This window comes from Nerophis ophidion, linkage group LG16 (assembly GCF_033978795.1).
Source record: "Nerophis ophidion isolate RoL-2023_Sa linkage group LG16, RoL_Noph_v1.0, whole genome shotgun sequence".
NCBI classification, from domain to species: domain Eukaryota; kingdom Metazoa; phylum Chordata; class Actinopteri; order Syngnathiformes; family Syngnathidae; genus Nerophis; species Nerophis ophidion.
In genome coordinates, this window is record NC_084626.1 from 51,004,946 (window position 1) to 51,030,770 (window position 25,825).

A 25,825-nucleotide genomic window follows, 5' to 3' on the forward strand; every position below is an offset into this window, starting at 1 on the left:
CCCTGCTGATTCATGCTGTCACTCTGCACTGACGTCACCCTGCTGATTCATGCTGTCACTCTGCACTGACGTCACCCTGCTGATTCATGCTGTCACTCTGCACTGACGTCACCCTGCTGATTCATGCTGTCACTCTGCACTCACTCCTCTCCTCAGAGCCTCCAGCGCTCCGGTAACGACCAAACTCTACAGGAAGTGATGTCACAGATGTTCAAGGTCATTGCCTCGCCCGCCGGGGACTTCAAGCCGGGGCCCTCGCGCTGTCGCTCCTGTGCGGTGGTGGGCAACTCCGGCAACTTGCAACAGTCTGGACACGGCAAACTCATCGACTCCCACGGCACCGTGATCCGGTACACACACACACACACATTTGTGTATTTGTGACCCTCTTGAGACCTCCGAAAAATGCCTACCTCTTTAGGACCACCCTTTCTAGCTATATAAAGATTTGTATATATATATATACATACTATGCAAATATGTTGTGAAAAATGAGAGGGGAATTTCACAAGAAAAACTTAGAATTTTGTCAGTATTATAATAAAAGTCGTCATTTTACTCAACACAAGTCAAAATTTTATGATAAAAGTTAGAATTTTTACTCTAACAGTCGGAATTTTAGAAGAAAACTTTGACATTTTGGCAATTTTGTAATAATAATCGGCAAAATGATGACAAAAGTCATCATTTTACTCAAAAAATGTCATTAAATTTACCAGAACAACAAAAAAATTGGCAATGTTGTGATACAAGTCGGAATTTTATAGGACGAATGTCGCCATTTTGCATGAAAAAGTAACAATTTTAGATTAGATTAGATTAGATAGTACTTTATTTATTCCGTCAGGAGAGTTCCTTCAATCAATCAATCAATCATTGTTTACTTATATAGCCCTAAATCACTAGTGTCTCAAAGGGCTGCACAAACCACTACGACATCCTCGGTAGGCCCACATAAGGGCAAGGAAAACTCACACCCAGTGGGACGTCGGTGACAATGATGACTATGAGAACCTTGGAGAGGAGGAAAGCAATGGATGTCGAGCGGGTCTAACATGATACTGTGAAAGTTCAATCCATAATGGATCCAACACAGTCGGAAGAGTCCAGTCCAAAGCGGATCCAACACAGCAGCAAGAGTCCAGTTCGCAGCGGAGCCAGCAGGAAACCATCCCAAGCGGAGGCGGATCAGCAGCGCAGAGATGTCTCCAGCCGATACACAGGCGACATGGCCACCGGATCGGACCGGACCCCCTCCACAAGGGAGAGTGGGACATAAGGAGAAAAAGAAAAGAAACGGCAGATCAACTGGTCTAAAATGGGAGTCTATTTAAAGGCTAGAGTATACAAATGAGTTTTAAGGTGAGACTTAAATGCTTCTACTGAGGTAGCATCTTGAACTGTTACCGGGAGGGCATTCCAGAGTACTGGAGCCCGAAATGAAAACGCTCTATAGCCCGCAGACTTTTTTGGGGCTTTAGGAATCACTAATAAGCCGGAGTCCTTTGAAGGCAGATTTCTTGCCGGGACATATGGTACAATACAATCGGCAAGATAAGATGGAGCTAGACCGTGTAGTATTTTATACGTAAGTAGTAAAACCTTAAAGTCACATCTTAAGTGCACAGGAAGCCAGTGCAGGTGAGCCAGTATAGGTATATATGTATGTATATATGTATATAAAGGTATATACAGTATAGGTATATATGTATGTATATATGTATATAAAGGTATATACAGTACAGGTATATATGTATGTATATATGTATATAAAGGTATATACAGTATAGGTATATATGTATGTATATATGTATATAAAGGTATATACAGTATAGGTATATATGTATGTATATATGTATATAAAGGTATATACAGTACAGGCGTAATATGATCAAACTTTCTTGTTCTTGTCAAAAGTCTAGCAGCCGCATTTTGTACCAACTGTAATCTTTTAATGCTAGACATGGGGAGACCCGAAAATAATACGTTACAGTAATCGAGACGAGACGTAACAAACGCATGGATAATGATCTCAGCGTCTTTAGTGGACAAAATGGAGCGAATTTTAGCGATATTACGGAGATGAAAGAAGGCCGTTTTAGTAACGCTTTTAATGTGTGACTCAAAGGAGAGAGTTGGGTCGAAGATAATACCCAGATTCTTTACCGAGTCACCTTGTTTAATTGTTTGGTTGTCAAATGTTAGAGTTGTATTATTAAATAGAGGTCGGTGTCTAGCAGGACCGATAATCAGCATTTCCGTTTTTTTGGCGTTGAGTTGCAAAAAGTTAGCGACATCCATTGTTTAATTTCATTAAGACACGCCTCCAGCTGACTACATTATATATATATATCGAACTATGCAAATATGTTGTGAAAAATGAGTTGGAATTTCACAAGAAAAACTTAGAAATTTGGCAGTATTATAATAAAAGTCGTCATTTTACTCAACACAAGTCAAAATATTATGATAAAAGTTAGAATTTTACTCTAACAGTCGCAATTTTAGAAGAAAACTTTGACATTTTGGCAATTTTGTAATAATAATCGGAATTTCACTCGGCAAAATGATGACAAAAGTCATCATTTTACTCAAAAAATGTCATTAAATTTACCAGAACAACAAAAAAATTGGCAATGTTGTGATACAAGTCGGAATTTTATAGGACGAATGTCGCCATTTATCATGAAAAAGTAACAATTTTAGATTAGATTAGATTAGATTAGATAGTACTTTATTTATTCCGTCAGGAGAGTTCCTTCAATCAATCAATCAATCAATGTTTACTTATATAGCCCTAAATCACTAGTGTCTCAAAGGGCTGCACAAACCACTACGAAATCCTCGGTAGGCCCACATAAGGGCAAGGAAAACTCACACCCAGTGGGACGTCGGTGACAATGATGACTATGAGAACCTTGGAGAGGAGGAAAGCAATGGATGTCGAGCGGGTCTAACATGATACTGTGAAAGTTCAATCCATAATGGATCCAACACAGTCACGAGAGTCCAGTCCAAAGCGGATCCAACACAGCAGCGAGAGTCCCGTTCACAGCGGAGCCAGCAGGAAACCATCCCAAGCGGAGGCGGATCAGCAGCGCAGAGATGTCCCCAGCCGATACACAGGCAAGCAGTACATGGCCACCGGATCGGACCGGACCCCCTCCACAAGGGAGAGTGGGACATAGGAGAAAAAGAAAAGAAACGGCAGATCAACTGGTCTAAAAAGGAGGTCTATTTAAAGGCTAGAGTATACAAATGAGTTTTAAGGTGAGACTTAAATGCTTCTACTGAGGTGGCATCTCGAACTGTTACCGGGAGGGCATTCCAGAGTACTGGAGCCCGAAATGAAAACGCTCTATAGCCCGCAGACTTTTTTTGGGCTCTAGGAATCACTAACAAGCCGGAGTCCTTTGAAGGCAGATTTCTTGCCGGGACATATGGTACAATACAATCGGCAAGATAGGATGGAGCTAGACCGTGTAGTATTTTATACGTAAAATTACAATTTTCAGCACAATCCCATTCAAGATCTAAAACCCAACTTTTTAACTTTTAGAAAAAATCCAGATTTTTTGACACTTTGAAAAAATCCCAATTTTGTGACACTTAGAAAGAAATCCAGACTTTTTGACACTTAGGAAAAAAAAAAAAACTTTTTGACACTTTGAAAAAAATCCCAATTTTGTGACACTTAGAAAGAAATCCAGACTTTTTGACACTTAGGAAAAAGAAAAAAAACTTTTTGACACTTGAAAAAAAATCCAAATTTTTGGACACTTAAAAAAAACAACTTTTTGACACAACAAAACCTGACTTTTTGACACTTAGAGAAAATGCAGACTTTTGACACTCTCGCGACTGTGTTGGATCCATTATGGATTGAACTTTCACAGTATCATGTTAGACCTGCTCGACATCCATTGCTTTCCTCCTCTCCAAGGTTCTCATAGTCATCATTGTCACCGACGTCCCACTGGGTGTGAGTTTTTCCTTGCCCTTATGTGGGCCTACCGAGGATGTCGTAGTGGTTTGTGCAGCCCTTTGAGACACTAGTGATTTAGGGCTATATAAGTAAACATTGATTGATTTATTGAAGATCAGACAAACATTACAGGGAGACAGAACAGGATCGCTGACGGGTCTGCCGGCTTCCAGCGCAAATTACAAAAAAAGATGAGATACAGGTAAATAAGGGGGGGGGGGGGGGGGGGGGAAAAATAGAAGATTAAAATAAAATAAAAAAATCGGTCTTAGCCTGGGCCCTGGAGAGGGGGTGCAGACTGAGGCCAAGGGAAAAAAACAACAACTCATAGCCATAGTACACATCCCTCTTCCATGTGTGTAAGAGGGAAACATCAAACATCAAAGAACACAGAGGACATTAAAGACATTAAAGCAGCAGATACAAGCAGACACTTCTACATACAGCTATGAATAAAAAGTAAAAGAAACATATCCACTGTGGTGGCCTCTGCGGTGTTCCACGCCATCGTCCGCTGGGGTGGAGGGAGCATGGCCAGAGACAGGAGCAGACCCAACAAAGCAACCCAGACCGCCGACTCCACTCTCGGCCAGTGTCCAGTCCGCATGGATGAGCGAGGATACGTCCAAGGTGACTGAGGCCACCCAAGACATTATTTTCATACATCCTACATTTATGAGAAAATATTGCAATATTACAGAAGCAGAACGAATATGAGAAATGGTTCCCAGCTTCTTAATAATAATAGGACAAAAGTCGACACATTGTGAGAAAAAGACTGCTTTCAGTTAATTATTTTTATTTTTTGTCATATTTTTTTTAATTAATTTCGGCCAAAAGGGGGCACATTTCAATTTCTTACACACACTTGTTATTTCATATGTTGACCAGAGCAGGAGCACTTTCAAAAGCTACACAAGTCTCAAGAAGAATATAAATACAAGAACACACACACACACACACACACACATACATACACACACACATTTGTGTATTTCTGACCGTCTTGAGACAAGAGAAAAATGCCTTCCTCTTTAGGACCACCCTTTCTAGATATATAAAGATTTGTATTTACAACATAATAATATATACATACTATGCAAGTATAAAAAAGGTAAGCTTTTAGTTATTTTCTTATTTTTTATTTTCTTCATTATTTACTTGAAGTTATTACAGTATGTCTCTATATACATATTAATTTTATTGTTGTTATTAATTTTGGCCAAAGGGGGCGCATTTCAATTTCTTACACACACTTGTTATTTCATATGTTGACTAGAAGGGAGCACTTTTAAAAGCGACACACAGTCAATTTGAAAAATTCTCGTGCATTTTTAATCCATCCATCCGTTTTTTTGTTCCGCACCTGTTCAAGAAGTTGCGTTAATGGTAAGAAGTTATTTATTTATTATTGGTTAATGTGGGGCTTGCCCTCCTGGGGGTTCTTCAGACCACCAAGCACCGACATGAGAGCCTATTTCAGGGTTACAATATTGTTTTCTTTTTCAATAAGTCTCTCAGTTGCTTTCCAGCAAATGTCTTTTTCTCTTTCGTTCTCGCTCACACTCTGGCTCCAGCCCCAACCCCGTCCCTCCTCCTGGCTGCTGCTTCTAAACAGAGCAACAGGCGATCAGACAACAAGGCCCAGGTGGGCCTTCTACGCACCTGTCGCTGATTTCGAGGCCGGTCCTGGCAACTCCCTGCTTCGCTGCAGGCCCGCAGGCCACGCCCCCTCCACAGTTAGCTTCAGAATAACAATGTTATGACAAAGAATAAGCGACCTATTATACTCTAGAAATGTTGGTCTTACTTAGAAATGCACGCGTTTAGTTGTGTTCAGTGTTAAAAAAAATAATTATATGGCTCTTACGGAAATACATTTTAAAATATTTGGATTCTTGGCTCTCTCAGCCAAAAAGGTTCCCGATCCCTGCTCTATAAGATGCAATGTTTTTCCGTATTGGGACCATGATTTATGTCCTGACTTGTTCACACCTCCTCATATGGAAGCTACTTTTCCTTCTTGATGTCTCAAGAAGGTATAAATACAAGAACACACACACACACACATCTGACCTGTTTGTTGGCTCCCTCCCAGGATGAACAAAGCCGTGACCCGGAGTTTTGAAAAGGACGTCGGGAATCGCACCACGCACCACTTCATGTACCCGGAGAGTGCGGTGGACGTGGAGGGCGGTGTGAGTCTCATCCTGCTGCCGTTCAAGCTGCGAGACATGGAGTGGCTGACCAGCGCCCTGTCCACCGGGCAGATCAAAATGTAGGCAACTATTTACGCTTCTCTGATCACTAAGCGATAATCAAGCTCAAAATGTAGGCAACTATTTACGCTTCTCTGATCACTAAGCGATAATCAACCTCAAAATGTAGGCAACTATTTACGCTTCTCTGATCACTAAGCGATAATCAAGCTCAAAATGTAGGCAACTATTTACGCTTCTCTGATCACTAAGCGATAATCAAGCTCAAAATGTAGGCAACTATTTACGCTTCTCTGATCACTAAGCGACAATCAAGCTCAAAATGTAGGCAACTATTTACGCTTCTCTGATCACTAAGCGATAATCAAGCTCAAAATGTGGGCAACTATTTACGCTTCTCTGATCACTAAGCGATAATCAAGCTCAAAATGTAAGCAACTATTTACGCTTCTCTGATCACTAAGCGATAATCAAGCTCAAAATGTAGGCAACTATTTACGCTTCTTTGATCACTAAGCGATAATCAAGCTCAAAATGTAGGCAACTATTTACGCTTCTCTGATCACTAAGCGATAATCAAGCTCAAAATGTAGGCAACTATTTACACTTCTCTGATCACTAAGCGATAATCAAGCTCAAAATGTAGGCAACTATTTACGCTTCTCTGATCACTAAGCGATAATCAAGCTCAAAATGTAGGCAACTATTTACGCTTCTCTGATCACTAAGCAATAATCAAGCTCAAAATGTGGGCAACTATTTACGCTTCTCTGATCACTAAGCGATAATCAAGCTCAAAATGTAGGCAACTATTTACGCTTCTCTGATCACTAAGCGATAATCAAGCTCAAAATGTAGGCAACTATTTACGCTTCTCTGATCACTAAGCGATAATCAAGCTCAAAATGTAGGCAATTATTTACGCTTCTCTGATCACTAAGCGATAATCAAGCTCAAAATGTAGGCAACTATTTACGCTTCTCTGATCACTAAGCGATACTCAAGCTCAAAATGTAGGCAACTATTTACGCTTCTCTGATCACTAAGCGATAATCAAGCTCAAAATGTAGGCAACTATTTACGCTTGTCTGATCACTAAGCGATAATCAAGCTCAAAATGTAGGCAACTATTTACGCTTCTCTGATCACTAAGCGATAATCAAGCTCAAAATGTAGGCAACTATTTACGCTTCTCTGATCACTAAGCGATAATCAAGCTCAAAGTGTAGGCAACTATTTACGCTTCTCTGATCACTAAGCGATAAGCAAGCTCAAAGTGTAGGCAACTATTTACGCTTCTCTGATCACTAAGCGATAATCAAGCTCAAAATGTAGGCAACTATTTACGCTTCTCTGATCACTAAGCGATAATCAAGCTCAAAATGTAGGCAACTATTTACGCTTCTCTGATCACTAAGCGATAATCAAGCTCAAAATGTAGGCAACTATTTACGCTTCTCTGATCACTAAGCGATAATCAAGCTCAAAATGTAGGCAACTATTTACGCTTCTCTGATCACTAAGCGATAATCAAGCTCAAAATGTAGGCAACTATTTACACTTCTCTGATCACTAAGCGATAATCAAGCTCAAAATGTAGGCAACTATTTACGCTTCTCTGATCACTAAGCGATAATCAAGCTCAAAATGTAGGCAACTATTTACGCTTCTCTGATCACTAAGCGATAATCAAGCTCAAAGTGTAGGCAACTATTTACGCTTCTCTGATCACTAAGCGATAATCAAGCTCAAAGTGTAGGCAACTATTTACGCTTCTCTGATCACTAAGCGATATTCAAGCTCAAAATGTAGGCAACTATTATGTAGGCAACTATTTACACTTCTCTGATCACTAAGCGATAATCAAGCTCAAAATGTAGGCAACTATTTACGCTTCTCTGATCACTAAGCGATAATCAAGCTAAAAATGCAGGCAACTATTATGTAGGCAACTATTTACACTTCTCTGATCACTAAGCGATAATCAAGCTCAAAATGTAGGCAACTATTTACGCTTCTCTGATCACTAAGCGATAATCAAGCTCAAAATGTAGGCAACTATTTACGCTTCTCTGATCACTAAGCGATAATCAAGCTCAAAGTGTAGGCAACTATTTACGCTTCTCTGATCACTAAGCGATAATCAAGCTCAAAATGTAGGCAACTATTTACGCTTCTCTGATCACTAAGCGATACTCAAGCTCAAAATGTAGGCAACTATTTACGCTTCTCTGATCACTAAGCGATAATCAAGCTCAAAATGTAGGCAACTATTTACGCTTGTCTGATCACTAAGCGATAATCAAGCTCAAAATGTAGGCAACTATTTACGCTTCTCTGATCACTAAGCGATAATCAAGCTAAAAATGTAGGCAACTATTTACGCTTCTCTGATCACTAAGCGATAATCAAGCTCAAAATGTAGGCAACTATTTACGCTTCTCTGATCACTAAGCGATAAGCAAGCTCAAAGTGTAGGCAACTATTTACGCTTCTCTGATCACTAAGCGATAATCAAGCTCAAAATGTAGGCAACTATTTACGCTTCTCTGATCACTAAGCGATAATCAAGCTCAAAATGTAGGCAACTATTTACGCTTCTCTGATCACTAAGCGATAATCAAGCTCAAAATGTAGGCAACTATTTACGCTTCTCTGATCACTAAGCGATAATCAAGCTCAAAATGTAGGCAACTATTTACGCTTCTCTGATCACTAAGCGATAATCAAGCTCAAAATGTAGGCAACTATTTACGCTTCTCTGATCACTAAGCGATAATCAAGCTCAAAATGTAGGCAACTATTTACACTTCTCTGATCACTAAGCGATAATCAAGCTCAAAATGTAGGCAACTATTTACACTTCTCTGATCACTAAGCGATAATCAAGCTCAAAATGTAGGCAACTATTTACGCTTCTCTGATCACTAAGCGATAATCAAGCTCAAAGTGTAGGCAACTATTTACGCTTCTCTGATCACTAAGCGATAATCAAGCTCAAAATGTAGGCAACTATTATGTAGGCAACTATTTACACTTCTCTGATCACTAAGCGATAATCAAGCTCAAAATGTAGGCAACTATTTACGCTTCTCTGATCACTAAGCGATACTCAAGCTCAAAATGTAGGCAACTATTTACGCTTCTCTGATCACTAAGCGATAATCAAGCTCAAAATGTAGGCAACTATTTACGCTTCTCTGATCACTAAGCGATAATCAAGCTCAAAATGTAGGCAACTATTTACGCTTCTCTGATCACTAAGCGATAATCAAGCTCAAAGTGTAGGCAACTATTTACGCTTCTCTGATCACTAAGCGATAATCAAGCTCAAAATGTAGGCAACTATTTATGCTTCTCTGATCACTAAGCGATAATGAAGCTCAAAGTGTAGGCAACTATTTACGCTTCTCTGATCACTAAGCGATAATCAAGCTCAAAGTGTAGGCAACTATTTACGCTTCTCTGATCACTAAGCGATAATCAAGCTCAAAATGTAGGCAACTATTATGTAGGCAACTATTTACACTTCTCTGATCACTAAGCGATAATCAAGCTCAAAATGTAGGCAACTATTTACGCTTCTCTGATCACTAAGCGATAATCAAGCTCAAAATGTAGGCAACTATTTACGCTTCTCTGATCACTAAGCGATAATCAAGCTAAAAATGTAGGCAACTATTATGTAGGCAACTATTTACGCTTCTCTGATCACTAAGCGATAATCAAGCTCAAAATGTAGGCAACTATTATGTAGGCAACTATTTACACTTCTCTGATCACTAAGCGATAATCAAGCTCAAAATGTAGGCAACTATTTACGCTTCTCTGATCACTAAGCGATAATCAAGCTAAAAATGTAGGCAACTATTATGTAGGCAACTATTTACGCTTCTCTGATCACTAAGCGATAATCAAGCTCAAAATGTAGGCAACTATTTACACTTCTCTGATCACTAAGCGATAATCAAGCTCAAAATGTAGGCAACTATTTACGCTTCTCTGATCACTAAGCGATAATCAAGCTCAAAATGTAGGCAACTATTTACGCTTCTCTGATCACTAAGCGATAATCAAGCTCAAAGTGTAGGCAACTATTTACGCTTCTCTGATCACTAAGCGATAATCAAGCTCAAAGTGTAGGCAACTATTTACGCTTCTCTGATCACTAAGCGATATTCAAGCTCAAAATGTAGGCAACTATTATGTAGGCAACTATTTACACTTCTCTGATCACTAAGCGATAATCAAGCTCAAAATGTAGGCAACTATTTACGCTTCTCTGATCACTAAGCGATAATCAAGCTAAAAATGCAGGCAACTATTATGTAGGCAACTATTTACACTTCTCTGATCACTAAGCGATAATCAAGCTCAAAATGTAGGCAACTATTTACGCTTCTCTGATCACTAAGCGATAATCAAGCTCAAAATGTAGGCAACTATTTACGCTTCTCTGATCACTAAGCGATAATCAAGCTCAAAGTGTAGGCAACTATTTACGCTTCTCTGATCACTAAGCGATAATCAAGCTCAAAATGTAGGCAACTATTTACGCTTCTCTGATCACTAAGCGATACTCAAGCTCAAAATGTAGGCAACTATTTACGCTTCTCTGATCACTAAGCGATAATCAAGCTCAAAATGTAGGCAACTATTTACGCTTGTCTGATCACTAAGCGATAATCAAGCTCAAAATGTAGGCAACTATTTACGCTTCTCTGATCACTAAGCGATAATCAAGCTCAAAATGTAGGCAACTATTTACGCTTCTCTGATCACTAAGCGATAATCAAGCTCAAAATGTAGGCAACTATTTACGCTTCTCTGATCACTAAGCGATAAGCAAGCTCAAAGTGTAGGCAACTATTTACGCTTCTCTGATCACTAAGCGATAATCAAGCTCAAAATGTAGGCAACTATTTACGCTTCTCTGATCACTAAGCGATAATCAAGCTCAAAATGTAGGCAACTATTTACGCTTCTCTGATCACTAAGCGATAATCAAGCTCAAAATGTAGGCAACTATTTACGCTTCTCTGATCACTAAGCGATAATCAAGCTCAAAATGTAGGCAACTATTTACGCTTCTCTGATCACTAAGCGATAATCAAGCTCAAAATGTAGGCAACTATTTACGCTTCTCTGATCACTAAGCGATAATCAAGCTCAAAATGTAGGCAACTATTTACACTTCTCTGATCACTAAGCGATAATCAAGCTCAAAATGTAGGCAACTATTTACGCTTCTCTGATCACTAAGCGATAATCAAGCTCAAAATGTAGGCAACTATTTACGCTTCTCTGATCACTAAGCGATAATCAAGCTCAAAGTGTAGGCAACTATTTACGCTTCTCTGATCACTAAGCGATAATCAAGCTCAAAGTGTAGGCAACTATTTACGCTTCTCTGATCACTAAGCGATAATCAAGCTCAAAATGTAGGCAACTATTATGTAGGCAACTATTTACACTTCTCTGATCACTAAGCGATAATCAAGCTCAAAATGTAGGCAACTATTCACGCTTCTCTGATCACTAAGCGATACTCAAGCTCAAAATGTAGGCAACTATTTACGCTTCTCTGATCACTAAGCGATAATCAAGCTCAAAATGTAGGCAACTATTTACGCTTCTCTGATCACTAAGCGATAATCAAGCTCAAAATGTAGGCAACTATTTACGCTTCTCTGATCACTAAGCGATAATCAAGCTCAAAGTGTAGGCAACTATTTACGCTTCTCTGATCACTAAGCGATAATCAAGCTCAAAATGTAGGCAACTATTTACGCTTCTCTGATCACTAAGCGATAATCAAGCTCAAAGTGTAGGCAACTATTTACGCTTCTCTGATCACTAAGCGATAATCAAGCTCAAAGTGTAGGCAACTATTTACGCTTCTCTGATCACTAAGCGATAATCAAGCTCAAAATGTAGGCAACTATTATGTAGGCAACTATTTACACTTCTCTGATCACTAAGCGATAATCAAGCTCAAAATGTAGGCAACTTTTTACGCTTCTCTGATCACTAAGCGATAATCAAGCTCAAAATGTAGGCAACTATTTACGCTTCTCTGATCACTAAGCGATAATCAAGCTAAAAATGTAGGCAACTATTATGTAGGCAACTATTTACGCTTCTCTGATCACTAAGCGATAATCAAGCTCAAAATGTAGGCAACTATTTACACTTCTCTGATCACTAAGCGATAATCAAGCTCAAAATGTAGGCAACTATTTACGCTTCTCTGATCACTAAGCGATAATCAAGCTAAAAATGTAGGCAACTATTATGTAGGCAACTATTTACACTTCTCGGATCACTAAGCGATAATCAAGCTCAAAATGTAGGCAACTATTTACGCTTCTCTGATCACTAAGCGATAATCAAGCTCAAAATGTAGGCAACTATTTACGCTTCTCTGATCACTAAGCGATAATCAAGCTCAAAGTGTAGGCAACTATTTACGCTTCTCTGATCACTAAGCGATAATCAAGCTCAAAATGTAGGCAACTATTTACGCTTCTCTGATCACTAAGCGATAATCAAGCTCAAAATGTAGGCAACTATTTACGCTTCTCTGATCACTAAGCGATAATCAAGCTCAAAATGTAGGCAACTATTTACGCGTCTCTGATCACTAAGAGATAATCAAGCTCAAAGTGTAGGCAACTATTTACGCTTCTCTGATCACTAAGCGATAATCAAGCTCAAAATGTAGGCAACTATTATGTAGGCAACTATTTACACTTCTCTGATCACTAAGCGATAATCAAGCTCAAAATGTAGGCAACTATTTACGCTTCTCTGATCACTAAGCGATAATCAAGCTCAAAATGTAGGCAACTATTTACGCTTCTCTGATCACTAAGCGATAATCAAGCTCAAAATGTAGGCAACTATTATGTAGGCAACTATTTACACTTCTCTGATCACTAAGCGATAATCAAGCTCAAAATGTAGGCAACTATTTACGCTTCTCTGATCACTAAGCGATAATCAAGCTTCTTGTGGCTCCAAACAAGAGTTTGTTGGTGAGATAGCTGCACGATTCATCCACATTGAGGTTTAAGTTTGTGCTTTTACGTAACCGTAACAGGTTTTATTTGTTTTTTTCCTCCACTGTCACCGCCATTTGAGTGATGGACTGTTAAAGGGGAACATTATCACAATTTCAAAAGGGTTAAAAACAAAAAAATATCAGTTCCCAGTGGCTTGTTGTATTTTTTGAAATTTTTTTCAAAATTTTACCGGTCTCGGAATATCCCTAAATAAAGCTTTAAAGTGCCTTATTTTCGGCTCTCTGTGAAGACACTGGCCATTTCCCTGTGACGTCACACAGTGCTGCCAATGTAAACAAACAATGGGAATACCACAGCAAGATATAGCGACATTAGCTCGGATTCAAACTCGGATTTCAGCGACTTAAGCGATTCAACAGATTACGCATGTATTGAAGCGGATGGTTGGAGTATGAAAGTATTGAAGAAGAAACTGAAGCTATTGAGCGAATAGCTATTGACGCTATTCATAGCCATAGCATGGCCGAATAGCTGCGTTAGCATCGCCGGTAAAATGTGCGGACCAAACGATCAGGACTTTCGCATCTTTTGACATGGGAGCAACTTAAATCTGTCGATTGGTAAGTGTTTGTTTCGCATTAAATGTGGGTGGAAGGAAACGTAATATAGTTGTAAATGCATCTGCAGGTTATCCATGCATCTCTGTGCCATGTCTGCTTTAGCACCGCCGGTAAATAGCATGTTAGCATCGATCAGCGTAGCATGTTAGCATTGGTTAGCTGGCAGTCAACATCAACAAAACTCACCTTTGTGATTTCGTTGACTTTATCGTTGCAAATGCATCTGCAGGTTATCCATACATCTCTGTGCCATGTCTGCTTTAGCACCGCCGGTAAATAACATGTTAGCATCGATCAGCGTAGCATGTTAGCATCGGTTAGCTGGCAGTCAACATCAACAAAACTCACCTTTGTGATTTCGTTGACTTTATAGTTGCAAATGCATCTGCAGGTTATCCATACATCTCTGTGCCATGTCTGCTTTAGCACCGCCGGTAAATAGCATGTTAACGTTGATTAGCGTAGCATGTTAGCATCGATTAGCTGGCAGTCACGCCGCAACCAAATATGTCTGATTAGCACATAAGTCAACATCAACAAAACTCACCTTTGTGATTTCGTTGACTTAATCATTGCAAATGCATCTGCAGGTTATCCATACATCTCTGTGCCATGTCTGTCATCGCCGGTAAAATGTGGAGACACTTTGGCACATTCAATGGGGGTCTGGCGGCAGACACTTTGGCATCTTGGGGCCAGTGGTGCAACTTGAATCCCTCCCTGTTAGTGTTGTTACACCCTCCGACAACACACCGACGAGGCATGATGTCTCCAAGGTTCCAAAAAATAGTCAAAAAAACGGAAAATAACAGAGCTGAGACCCGGTGTTTGTAATGTGTTGAAAATGAAAATGGTGGGTGTGTTACCTCGGCGACGTCACATTCTGACGTCATCGCCTCCAGCGCGATAAACAGAAAGACGTTTAATTCGCCAAAATTCACCCATTTAGAGTTCGGAAATCGGTTAAAAAAAATATGGTCTTTTTTCTGCACCATCAAGGTATATATTGACGCTTACATAGGTCTGGTGATGATGTTCCCCTTTAATGGTCACTCTGTTCACCTGAGACGTTTATTTAACAATACAATGACCTGAACGCAGTGAGCCCTCTTTTCACCCGTTCACAATCTTCGTCCCGGTGGGCAGAAAACGAGACCGCCTCACTTTTTCCTCTTCCAAACATATTGCTGGGTATTGTGGGCAAACGGCTCCATTTTTTTTGTTTCATCTGACCACATAACTTTCCTTCAGAAGGTCTTATCTTTGTCCATGTGATGTCAGATGAAACAAAATTTTGCTTTTTGGCCAAAATACCCAGCAATATGTTTGGAGGAGAAAAGGTCACGCCTTTAATCCCAGGAGCACCAAACATACCGTCAAGAATGGTGGTGGTAGTATTTACTTACTACTTTACTTCTGCTAAGCAGAAGTAAAAGTCTCACTAGAAGTTTAGTTGAAACAAAGTATAGGTACAGTATGTATGTACAGTACATGTACTCTATATACTGTTTGGAGGAGAAAAGGTCAGGCCTTTACTCCCAGGAACACCACTCCTACCATCAAGTATAGTGGTGGCAGTATTTACTTAGTACTTCTGCTAAGCAGAAGTAAAAGTCTCACATTTTGACTCACTACTGAATAGAAGTTTAGTTGAAACAAAGTATAGGTATGTATATACAGTACATGTACTCTATATACTGTACTTAAAGGGGAACATTATCACAAGTTCAAAAGGGTTAAAAACAATAAAAATCAGTTCCCAGTGGCTTGTTGTATTTTTTGAAGTTTTTTTCAAAATTTTACCGGTCTCCTAATATCCCTAATATCCTTAAAAAAACCTTTAAAGTTCTTGATTTTTGCTATTTGCGAAGACACTGGCCATTTCCCTGTGACGTCACACATGCCAATGTAAACAAACAATGGGAATAGCACAGCAAGATATAGCGACATTAGCTCGGATACAGACTCAGATTTAAGCGATTTAACAGATTACGCACGTATTGAAACGGATGGTTGGAGTATGAAAGTATTGAAGAAGAAACTGAAGCTATTGACGCTATTTCATAGCCATAGCATGGCCGAATAGCTGCGTTAGCATCGCCGGTAAAATGTGCGGACCAAACGGTCAGGACTTTCGCATCTTGTGATACTGGAGCAACTTAAATCCGTCGATTGGTAAGTGTTTGTTTCGCATTAAATGTGGGTGGAAGGAAATGTAATATAGTTGTAAATGCATCTGCAGGTTATCCATACATCTCTGTGCCATGTCTGCTTTAGCACCGCCGGTAAATAGCATGTTAGCATCGATCAGCGTAGCATGTTAGCATCGGTTAGCTGGCAGTCAACATCTACAAAACTCACCTTTGTGATTTCGTTGACTTTATAGTTGCAAATGCATCTGCAGGTTATCCATACATCTCTGTGTCATGTCTGCTCTAGCACCGCCGGTAAATAGCATGTTAACGTTGATTAGCGTAGCATGTTAGCATCGATTAGCTGGCAGTCACGCCGCAACCAAATATGTCTGATTAGCAAATAAGTCAACATCAACAAAACTCACCTTTGTGATTTCATTGACTTAATCATTGCAAATGCATCTGCAGGTTATCCATACATCTCTGTGCCATGTTTATCATCGCCGGTAAAATGTGGAGACACTTTGGTACATTCAATAGGGGTCTGGCAGCAGATTTATTGCCACTTTCGCATCTTTGTGCCAGTGGTGCAACTTGAATCCCTCCCTGTTAGTGTTGTTACACCCTCCGACAACACACCGACGAGGCATGATGTCTCCAAGGTTCCAAAAAATAGTCGAAAAAACGGAAAATAACATAGCTGAGACCCGGTGTTTGCAAATGAAAATGGCGGCTGTATTACCTCGGCGACGTCACGTTCTGACGTCATCGCCCCAAGACCGATAGACAGAAAGGCAGACACTTTCGCATCTTTGGGCCAGTGGTGCAACTTGAATCCCTCCCTGTTAGTGTTGTTACACTCTCCGACAACACACCGACGAGGCATGATGTCTCCAAAGTTCCAAAAAATTGTCAAAAAAACGGAAAATAACAGAGCTGAGACCTGGTGTTTGTAATATGTTGAAAATTTTAAAAATGCCGGCTGTATTACCTCGGAGACGTCACGTTCTGACGTCATCGCAAAAAGGTATATATTGATGCTTACATAGGTCTGCTGATAATGTTCCCCTTTAAACTACATCTACAGTATATAAAGTAGAACAAGCAAACACCCGATCAGCAACTGAATAATATAACCCCCTCCAGGGGTCGTGGCCCCAAACAACCACATAGTGTTTATGCCAGGGGCCGGCCGTTGCTTACACCTTTCAAGGGCGTCACTATGCAAAATGAGTTAGTGTGTAGTTCCTGGCAATTGGTTGTGCGTGAGTTCAAACCCCGGCCGAGTCATACCAAAGACTATAAAAATGGGAGACATTACCTCCCTGCTTGGCACTCAGCATCAAAGGGTTAGAATTGGGTGTTAAATCACCCAAAAATAATTCCCGGGCGTGGTCACCGCTGCTGCTCACTGCTCCCCTCACCTCCCAGGGGGTGATCAAGGTGTGTGAGTGTGAGTGTGTGTGTTTTTCTGGCAATGCTGACTTAATGGGGACATGGCTCTGTTTACACAGTTTTTCTGGCAATGCTGACTTAATGGGGACATGGCTCTGTTTACACAGTCATCTTTAGGGGACTTCTGACGGTATGGGGACCAAAGAACAGGTCCCTTGAAGGGAAACCTTTTTAAATGATAGATCCATTCTGAAGATGCTGAAGTGATAAGAGGACAGCTGTAGTGCTGTATTCTTTTAAATGGTCCTCAGTAGTCACGAACAAATGTGTGTGAATTATGCAAAATGATTTAAATTCTCACAATATGAAGGTCCTGAGTAGTCAGGGTTCAATCCCGGGCTCTGTATCTTTCGGTGTGGAGTTAGCATGTCCTCCCCGTGACTGCGTGGGTTCCCTCCGGGTACTCCGGCTTCCTCCCACCTCCAAAGACATGCACCTGGGGATAGGTTGATTGGCAACACTAAATTGGCCCTAGTGTGTGAATGTGAGTGTGAATGTTGTCTGTCTATCTGTGTTGGCCCTGCGATGAGGTGGCGACTTGTCCAGGGTGTACCCCGCCTTCCGCCCGGTTGTAACTGAGATAGGCACCAGCGCCCCCCGCGACCCCAAAGGGAATAAGTGGTAGAAAATGGATGGATTTAAATGTGGTCCCCATGAACCATATTAACTCTTTTTCCCCAGGGTCCCCAGTAAGTATGATCAGCACATGACTTCATCAATCCAGAGATTTAAAGACGTGTATGAGCTAACTGGGGAGTGGCTATATGACCTCATTTTTTTTAAGCCTCCACAACCTGTAGAAAGGCTGGTCCCCACAAGTCCTGATCCAGTATGTGTGTGTGTGTGTGTGTGTGTGTGTGTGTGTGTGTGTGTGTGTGTGTGTGTGTGTGTGTGTGTGCGTCTCCAGGACATACATGAGGGTGAAAGACCGAGTGAAAGCAGATAAAGATAAGGTAAGAACAGTAGAAGGATAACTAATTGTTGTGACACCTGTAGAAAGGGTGGTCCCCACAAGTCCTGATCCTGTGTGTGTGTTTTAGGTCATGGTGGTGAATCCCGTTTTCTTCAAATACGTTCATGACCGCTGGACCGAGCGTCATGGTCGCTACCCGTCCACGGGCATGCTGGCCCTCATCTTCGCCCTGCACACTTGCGACCAGGTACATCACTTATATTTCACTCAAGTATTGACGGAAAGCCTAGTAGCCTAACAGGACTTTAGACTCGTGTTTTTCAACCAGTTTTTTGAGCCAAGGCACATTTGTTTTTTCATTGAAAAAATCCACCAGCAGAAATCATAAACAAAATCAAACTCAGTAGCTGATATTGACAATAAAACGTCGTCGGATATGACTTTAGAGCATAAGCAAGCATGCATTAAATATAGTTCTTGTCTCAAAGTAGGTGTACTGTCTCCACCTGTCACATCACACCCTGACTTATTTGGACTTTTTTGCTGTTTTCCTATGTGTAGTCTTTGTCTTGCGCTGCTATTTTGGTGGCTTTTCCTGTTTTGTTGGTATTTTCCTGTTGCAGTTTCATGTCTTCCTTTGAGCGATATCCCCCGCACCGGCTTTGTTTTAGCAATCCAGAATATTTCAGTTGTTGCTATCCTTCTTTGTGGAGACACTGTTGATTGTCATGTCATGTACAGGTGTACTTTGTGGACGCCATCTGCTCCACATGCTGTAAGTCTTTGCTGTCGTCCAGCATTCTATTTTTTGTGTACTTTGTTGCCAGTTCAGTTTTAATTTCGTTTTGCATAGCTATTCCTAAGCTTCAATGCCTTTTCTTACAGACACTTGCCTTCTGTTCATTTCTGGTTTAAGCGTTAGACATCTTTTTACCTGCACACTGCCTCCCGCTGTTTCTGACATCTACAAAGCAATAGTACTGTTTTTTATTCATTAGTACCGCGATACTATACTAGTACCGTTTTTGATACATTAGTACCGCGATACTATACTAGTACTGTTATTGACCGCAATACTGTACTAGTACTGTTTTGGATTCATTAGTACCACTATAGTATACTAGTACCGTTTTTGATTCATTAGTACCGCTATACTATACTATTACCGTAGTACAATGATGTACTAGTACCATTTTTGATTCATTAGTACCACTATACTATACCAGTACCACTTTTGATTCATTAGTACCGCAAAACTATACTAGTACCGTTTTTTATTCATTAGTACCGCCATACTAAACTAGTACTGTTTTTGACCGCAATGCTGTACTAGTACCATTTTTTCATTCATTAGTACCACTATTCTATACTAGTACCGTTTTTGATTCATTAGTACCGCTATACTATACTAGTACTGTTTTTTTTTGTTCATTTGTACCATGATACTATACTAGTAGCGTTTTCGATTCAGTAGTACCGCGATACTATACTAGTATTGTTTTTGATTCATTAGTACCACGGTACTATACTAGTAACGTTTTTGATTCATTAGTACCGCGATAATATACTAGTACTGTTTTTTATTCATTAGTACGGTGATACTATACTACTACTGTTTGTGATTCATTGGTACCACGATACTATACTAGTATCGTTTTTGATTCATTAGTACCCCGATACTATACTAGTAACGTTTTTATACTATACTAGTACTATTTTTGATTCATTAGTACTGCGATACTATACTAGTGCAGTTTTATATTCATTAGTACGGCGATACTATACTAGTATTGTTTTTGATACATTAGTACTGCGATACTATACTAGTACCGTTTTTGATTCATTAGTACCACGATACTATACTAGTATTGTTTTTGATACATTAGTACCGCGATACTATACTAGTACTGTTTTTGATACATTAGTACCGCGATACTACTGTACCGTTTTTGATTCATTAGTACTGCGATACTATAAGAGTATCGTTTTGATTACTTAGTACTCTGATACTATACTAGTAACGTTTTTATACTATACTAGTACCATTTTTGATTCATTAGTACGGCGATACTATACTAGTTCTGTTTTTGATACATTAGTACCGAGATACTATACTAGTACTGTTTTTGATACATTAGTACCGCGATACTACTGTACCGTTTTTGATTCATTAGTACTGCGATACTATACGAGTATCGTTTTTGATTACTTGGTACTCTGATACTATACTAGTAACGTTTTTATACTATACTAGTACCATTTTTGATTCATTAGTACGGCGATACTATACTAGTACTGTTTTTTATACATTAGTACCAAGATACTATGCTAGTAACGTTTTTATACTATACTAGTACCATTTTTGATTCATTAGTACTGCGATACTATACTAGTGCAGTTTTATATTCATTAGTACGGCGATACTACACTAGTACTGTTTTTGATACATTAGTAACGCGATACTACTGTACCGTTTTTGTTTCATTAGTACTGCGATACTATACTAGTAGTTTTTTTTATTCATTAGTACGGTGATACTATACTACTACTGTTTGTGATTCATTAGTACCACGATACTATACTAGTATCGTTTTTGATTCATTAGTACCCCGATACTATACTAGTAACGTTTTATACTATACTAGTACCATTTTTGATTCATTAGTACTGCGATACTATACTAGTGCAGTTTTATATTCATTAGTACGGCGATACTTTACTAGTATTGTTTTTCATACATTAGTACCGCGATACTATACTAGTACTGTTTTTGATACATTAGTACCGTGATACTACCGTACCGTTTTTGATTCATTAGTACTGCGATACTATACGAGTATCGTTTTTGATTACTTAGTACTCTGATACTATACTAGTAACGTTTTTATACTATACTAGTACCATTTTTGATTCATTAGTACGGTGATACTATACTAGTACTGTTTTTGATACAGTAGTACCGAGATACTCTACTAGTACTGTTTTTGATACATTAGTACCGCGATACTACTGTACCGTTTTTGATTCATTAGTACTGCGATACTATACGAGTATCGTTTTTGATTACTTAGTACTCTGATACTATACTAGTAACGTTTTTATACTATACTAGTACCATTTTTGATTCATTAGTACGGCGATACTATACTAGTACTGTTTTTGATACATTAGTACCGAGATACTCTACTAGTACTGTTTTTGATACATTAGTACCGCAATACTACTGTACCGTTTTTGATTCATTAGTACTGCGATACTATACGAGTACCGTTTTTTTTTCATTAGTACAGCAATACTATTTTAGTACCGTTTTTTATTCATTAGTACCGCCATACTATACTAGTACTGTCTTTGATACATTATATCCATGCTAGTAAGGATGCGTCCTTCTAGAAGGTTGTTGATCATCATGAAGTTCTCCATCAAGCAGGTTCTCCAACGTGTGTTTGCAGGTGTCGGTGTTCGGTTACGGCGCAGACAAGCAGGGCAACTGGCACCACTACTGGGAGGAGAACCGCTACGCCGGAGCCTTCCGCAAGACCGGCGTCCACAGCGCCGACTTCGAGACCCAAGTGATCGAGCAGCTGGCCAAGGAGGGCAAGATCAGCCTGCACCTGTGAAGTCCGCCCGGACCCTCCGGCCCACGCCTTGACCGTCCTGAGAACACACGACGACACGGAGGCGCGACATCTCGTGAGCGTCCTCCCGCACTGAATAATAACCAAACCAGGGGGGGCGCACACGAGGGTCCGGACTGCTGGTCCATCTTGAGACCACATCCACGTGCCTTCATGACGCCACTGGGGAGTCTGCAAGTCTGCCTCACACCGTCCTGCAACCTCAAGAAAAAAAAAGCTTTGCGCTGAGTGGGGAACAACCACAAACTTTAAAACACTCCTTAATTGACACTGTTTAGGGATAACCTCTTTTTTTTTCTCACTCCGAGCACTTTGTCTTAAGCAAATGACCGCCATTTTGCTGCTTTATTGTGCCCACTCACGCTGCATCTTCGGGTGCTTTCGCACGGAGTCGCGAAAATTCCAGCCGCACCTAAATGCCTCACAGCGAGCCACGTGACATCACTCTCTTCTCCTATTGGTGTAACGACTGGCGCGGGAATGTAAACTTGGAGATAGTGAGAGAGGCGACACAACACAGAGCCAAAATAGTTTGTAGGAGGTTGAATAATTAATATTGAAGTGGATTTAAGTAATTCTGGCTCCAATATGCCAGCAGATAGTGTTCTTTAAAGGGGGATTTTTGTTTAACCACCTTCCTGAAGCGCTGCTTGAATGAACACGTGATAAACAGGAAACAAACGCCTTGGGTAAGTCCTAGTTTTCTTTTTTTTTTATACTTATTAGCATTTATTTCAGTATTTTTTTTTCCAAGTTACTGAATCGACGACAAAAAAAATGTCTGCTTGCACTAAAATAACACGCCTTAATTTAAACAATCGTGTTGACCACGTTTTGCCTTGTCACGTGATGTCAATGTTGGCCAAAAAAACAAAAAAAAACACGAGTTAATGTGTGTTTTGCGTTAAGAAATGTTATCATATCTTAGTCATTAGTATCTCGTAACGCCAAACTATAAAGAAAAGTAACAAAAACGTCCCCAGTGAGAACATTCGGGACTAAAAATGACTGTTTGCTCTAAAATAACACATGATCGTGTTGACGTTTTGCATTGTCACGTGACGTCAATGTTGGCCAACAAAAGCAGACATTTCCTGTGTTTTGCGTTAAATAACGTTATAAGTATCTCGTAAAAGCCAAACTACAAAGCAAAAAAGTCAAGAAGACGTCCCCAGTGAGTACTTTCATGACTAAAAATGACTTTGTTTGCTCTAAATTAACACATGGACGTGTTGACGTTTTGCTTTGTCACGTGATGTCAATGTTGGCCAACAAAAAAAGCTGACGATTTCCTGTGTTTTGCGTTAAATAACATTATCATAAGTATCTTGTAAAAGCCAAACTACAAAGAAAAAAGTCGAGAATACGTCCCAAGTGAGAACATTGATGACTATAAATGACTGTTTGCTCTAAAATAAGACGCCTTAACATGATCGTCTTGACCACGTTTTGCCTTGTCACGTGATGTCAATGTTGGCCAACAAAAAAAGCAGAATAAAAAAACATTATCATCTTAAATCAGTAGTAGCTTTTGTAAAGCCCAACTACAAAGTCAAGAAACCGTCCCCAGTGAGAACATTAATGACTAAAAATGACCTTTTTTGCTCTACAATAACACATGGTTGTGTTGACATTTGCCTTGTCATGTGATGTCAATGTTGGCCAACAAAAAAAGCAGACAAGTTCATGTATGTTTTGCCTTAAAGAACATTATCACATCTTAAATCACTAGTAGCTCGTAAAAAGCCCAACTACAATAAGTCAATAAGACGTCCCCGGTGAGTACATTCATGACAAAAAAATGTCTGGTTGCACTAAAATAACACACCTTAACATGATCGCGTTGACCACGTTTTGCCTTGTCCCGTGATGTCAATGTTGGCCAACAAAAGCAGACATTTCCTGTGTTTTGCGTTAAATAACGTTATAAGTATCTCGTAAAAGCCAAACTACAAAGAAAAAAGTCAAGAAGACGTCCCCAGTGAGTACTTTCATGACTAAAAATTACTTTTTTTGCTCTAAATTAACACATGGACGTGTTGACGTTTTTCTTTGTCACGTGATGTCAATGTTGGCCAACAAAAAAAGCAGACATTTCCTGTGTTTTGCGTTAAATAACATTATCATAAGTATCTCGTAAAAGTCAAACTACAAAGAAATAAGTCAAGAAGACGTCCCAAGTGAGAACATTGATGACTATAAATGCTCTAAAATAACACGCCTTAACATGATCGTCTTGACCACGTTTTGCCTTGTCACGTGATGTCAATGTTGGCCAACAAAAAAAGCAGACGAGCTCATGTGTGTTTTGCATCATATCTTAATCATTAGTAAAAGTCAAGACGACGTCCCCAGTGAGGACATTCATGACTAAAAATGACATGGTCGTGTTGACGTTTTGGCCAACAAAAAAAGCACATGAGCTCATGTGTGTCTTGCCTTAAAGAACGTTATCATATCTTAAATCACTAGTAGTTCGTAAAAGCCCAACTACAAAGAAGAGAGTCAATAAGACGTCCCCGGTGAGTACAGTACATTTATGACAAAAAAAATGTGGTTGCACTAAAATAACACGCCTTAACATGATCGTATTGACCACGTTTTGCCTTGTCTCGTGATGTCAATGTTGGCCAACAAAAGCATACATTTCCTGTGTTTTGCGTTAAATAACGTTATAAGTATCTCGTAAAAGCCAAACTGCAAAGAAAAAAGTCAAGAAGACGTCCCCAGTGAGTACTTTCATGACTAAAAATGACTTTGTTTGCTCTAAATTAACACATGGACGTGTTGACGTTTTGCTTTGTCACGTGATGTCAATGTTGGCCAACAAAAGCAGACGATTTCCTGTGTTTTGCGTTAAATAACATTATCATAAGTATCTTGTAAAAGCCAAACTACAAAGAAAAAAGTCGAGAATACGTCCCAAGTGAGAACATTGATGACTATAAATGACTGTTTGCTCTAAAATAACACGCCTTAACATGATCGTCTTCGCCACGTTTTGCCTTGTCACGTGATGTCAATGTTGGCCAACAAAAAAAGCAGACGAGCTCATGTGTGTTCTGCATCATATCTTAATCATTAGTAAAAGTCAAGAAGACGTCCCCAGTGAGAACATTCATGACTAAAAATGACATGGTCGTGTTGACGTTTTGGCCAACAAAAAAAAAACAGACGAGTTTTGTGTTAAGTAACGTTATCATATCTTAATCATTAGTGTCCTGTAAAAGCCAAACTACAAAGCAAAAAGTCAAGACGACGTCCCCAGGGATTACATTCATGACTAAAATGACTGTTTGCTCTAAAAAAAAAACCACACGATCGTGTTGACGTTTTGCCTTGTCACATGATGTCAATGTTAGCCAACAAAAAAAGCAGATGATTTCATGTGTCTTTTGCTTTAAAGAACTTTATCGTATCTTAATTCACTAGTATGTCGTAAAAAAACGCATTCATGACACAAAATGACTGTTTGCTCTATAATAATACGCCTTAACATGATCGTCTTGACCACGTTTTGCCTTGTCACGTGATGTCAATGTTGGCCAACAAAAAAAGCAGACGAGTTCATGTTGGCCAACAAAAAAAGCGGACGATTTCATGTGTGTTTTGCTTTAAATAACGTTATCATATCTTAATCACTAGTAGCTCTTAAAAAAGAAGTACAAAGAAGAAAGTCAAGAAGACGTCCCCGGTGAGAACATTCATGAGTCAGCGTAATTGCAGGGTGAGAAATGGCCGACAGGGGGCGCTGAAGTAACCACTTCCTGTACTGTGAATGGAGAAATCCTCCTGCTGATTGTCAATCTTGAATTAAAATGTGTGCAAATGACAA

The 25,825-nt window shown here is 39.7% G+C and overlaps 1 protein-coding gene across 2 annotated transcripts in view; it reads left to right on the forward strand.

The window, feature by feature from the left end:
• st3gal8 (ST3 beta-galactoside alpha-2,3-sialyltransferase 8) overlaps nt 1–25,825 on the forward strand; it is an 80,736-nt gene extending 54,911 nt beyond the window's left edge. For both annotated transcript variants that reach the window (XM_061875446.1, XM_061875448.1), the window contains exons 6-10: nt 157–350; nt 6,084–6,263; nt 18,347–18,392; nt 18,480–18,599; nt 21,805–25,825. In XM_061875446.1, coding sequence (XP_061731430.1) covers nt 157–350; nt 6,084–6,263; nt 18,347–18,392; nt 18,480–18,599; nt 21,805–21,972 — 708 coding nt within the window. In that variant the 3' untranslated portion in view covers nt 21,973–25,825. The remainder of the gene's footprint in view (nt 1–156; nt 351–6,083; nt 6,264–18,346; nt 18,393–18,479; nt 18,600–21,804) is intronic.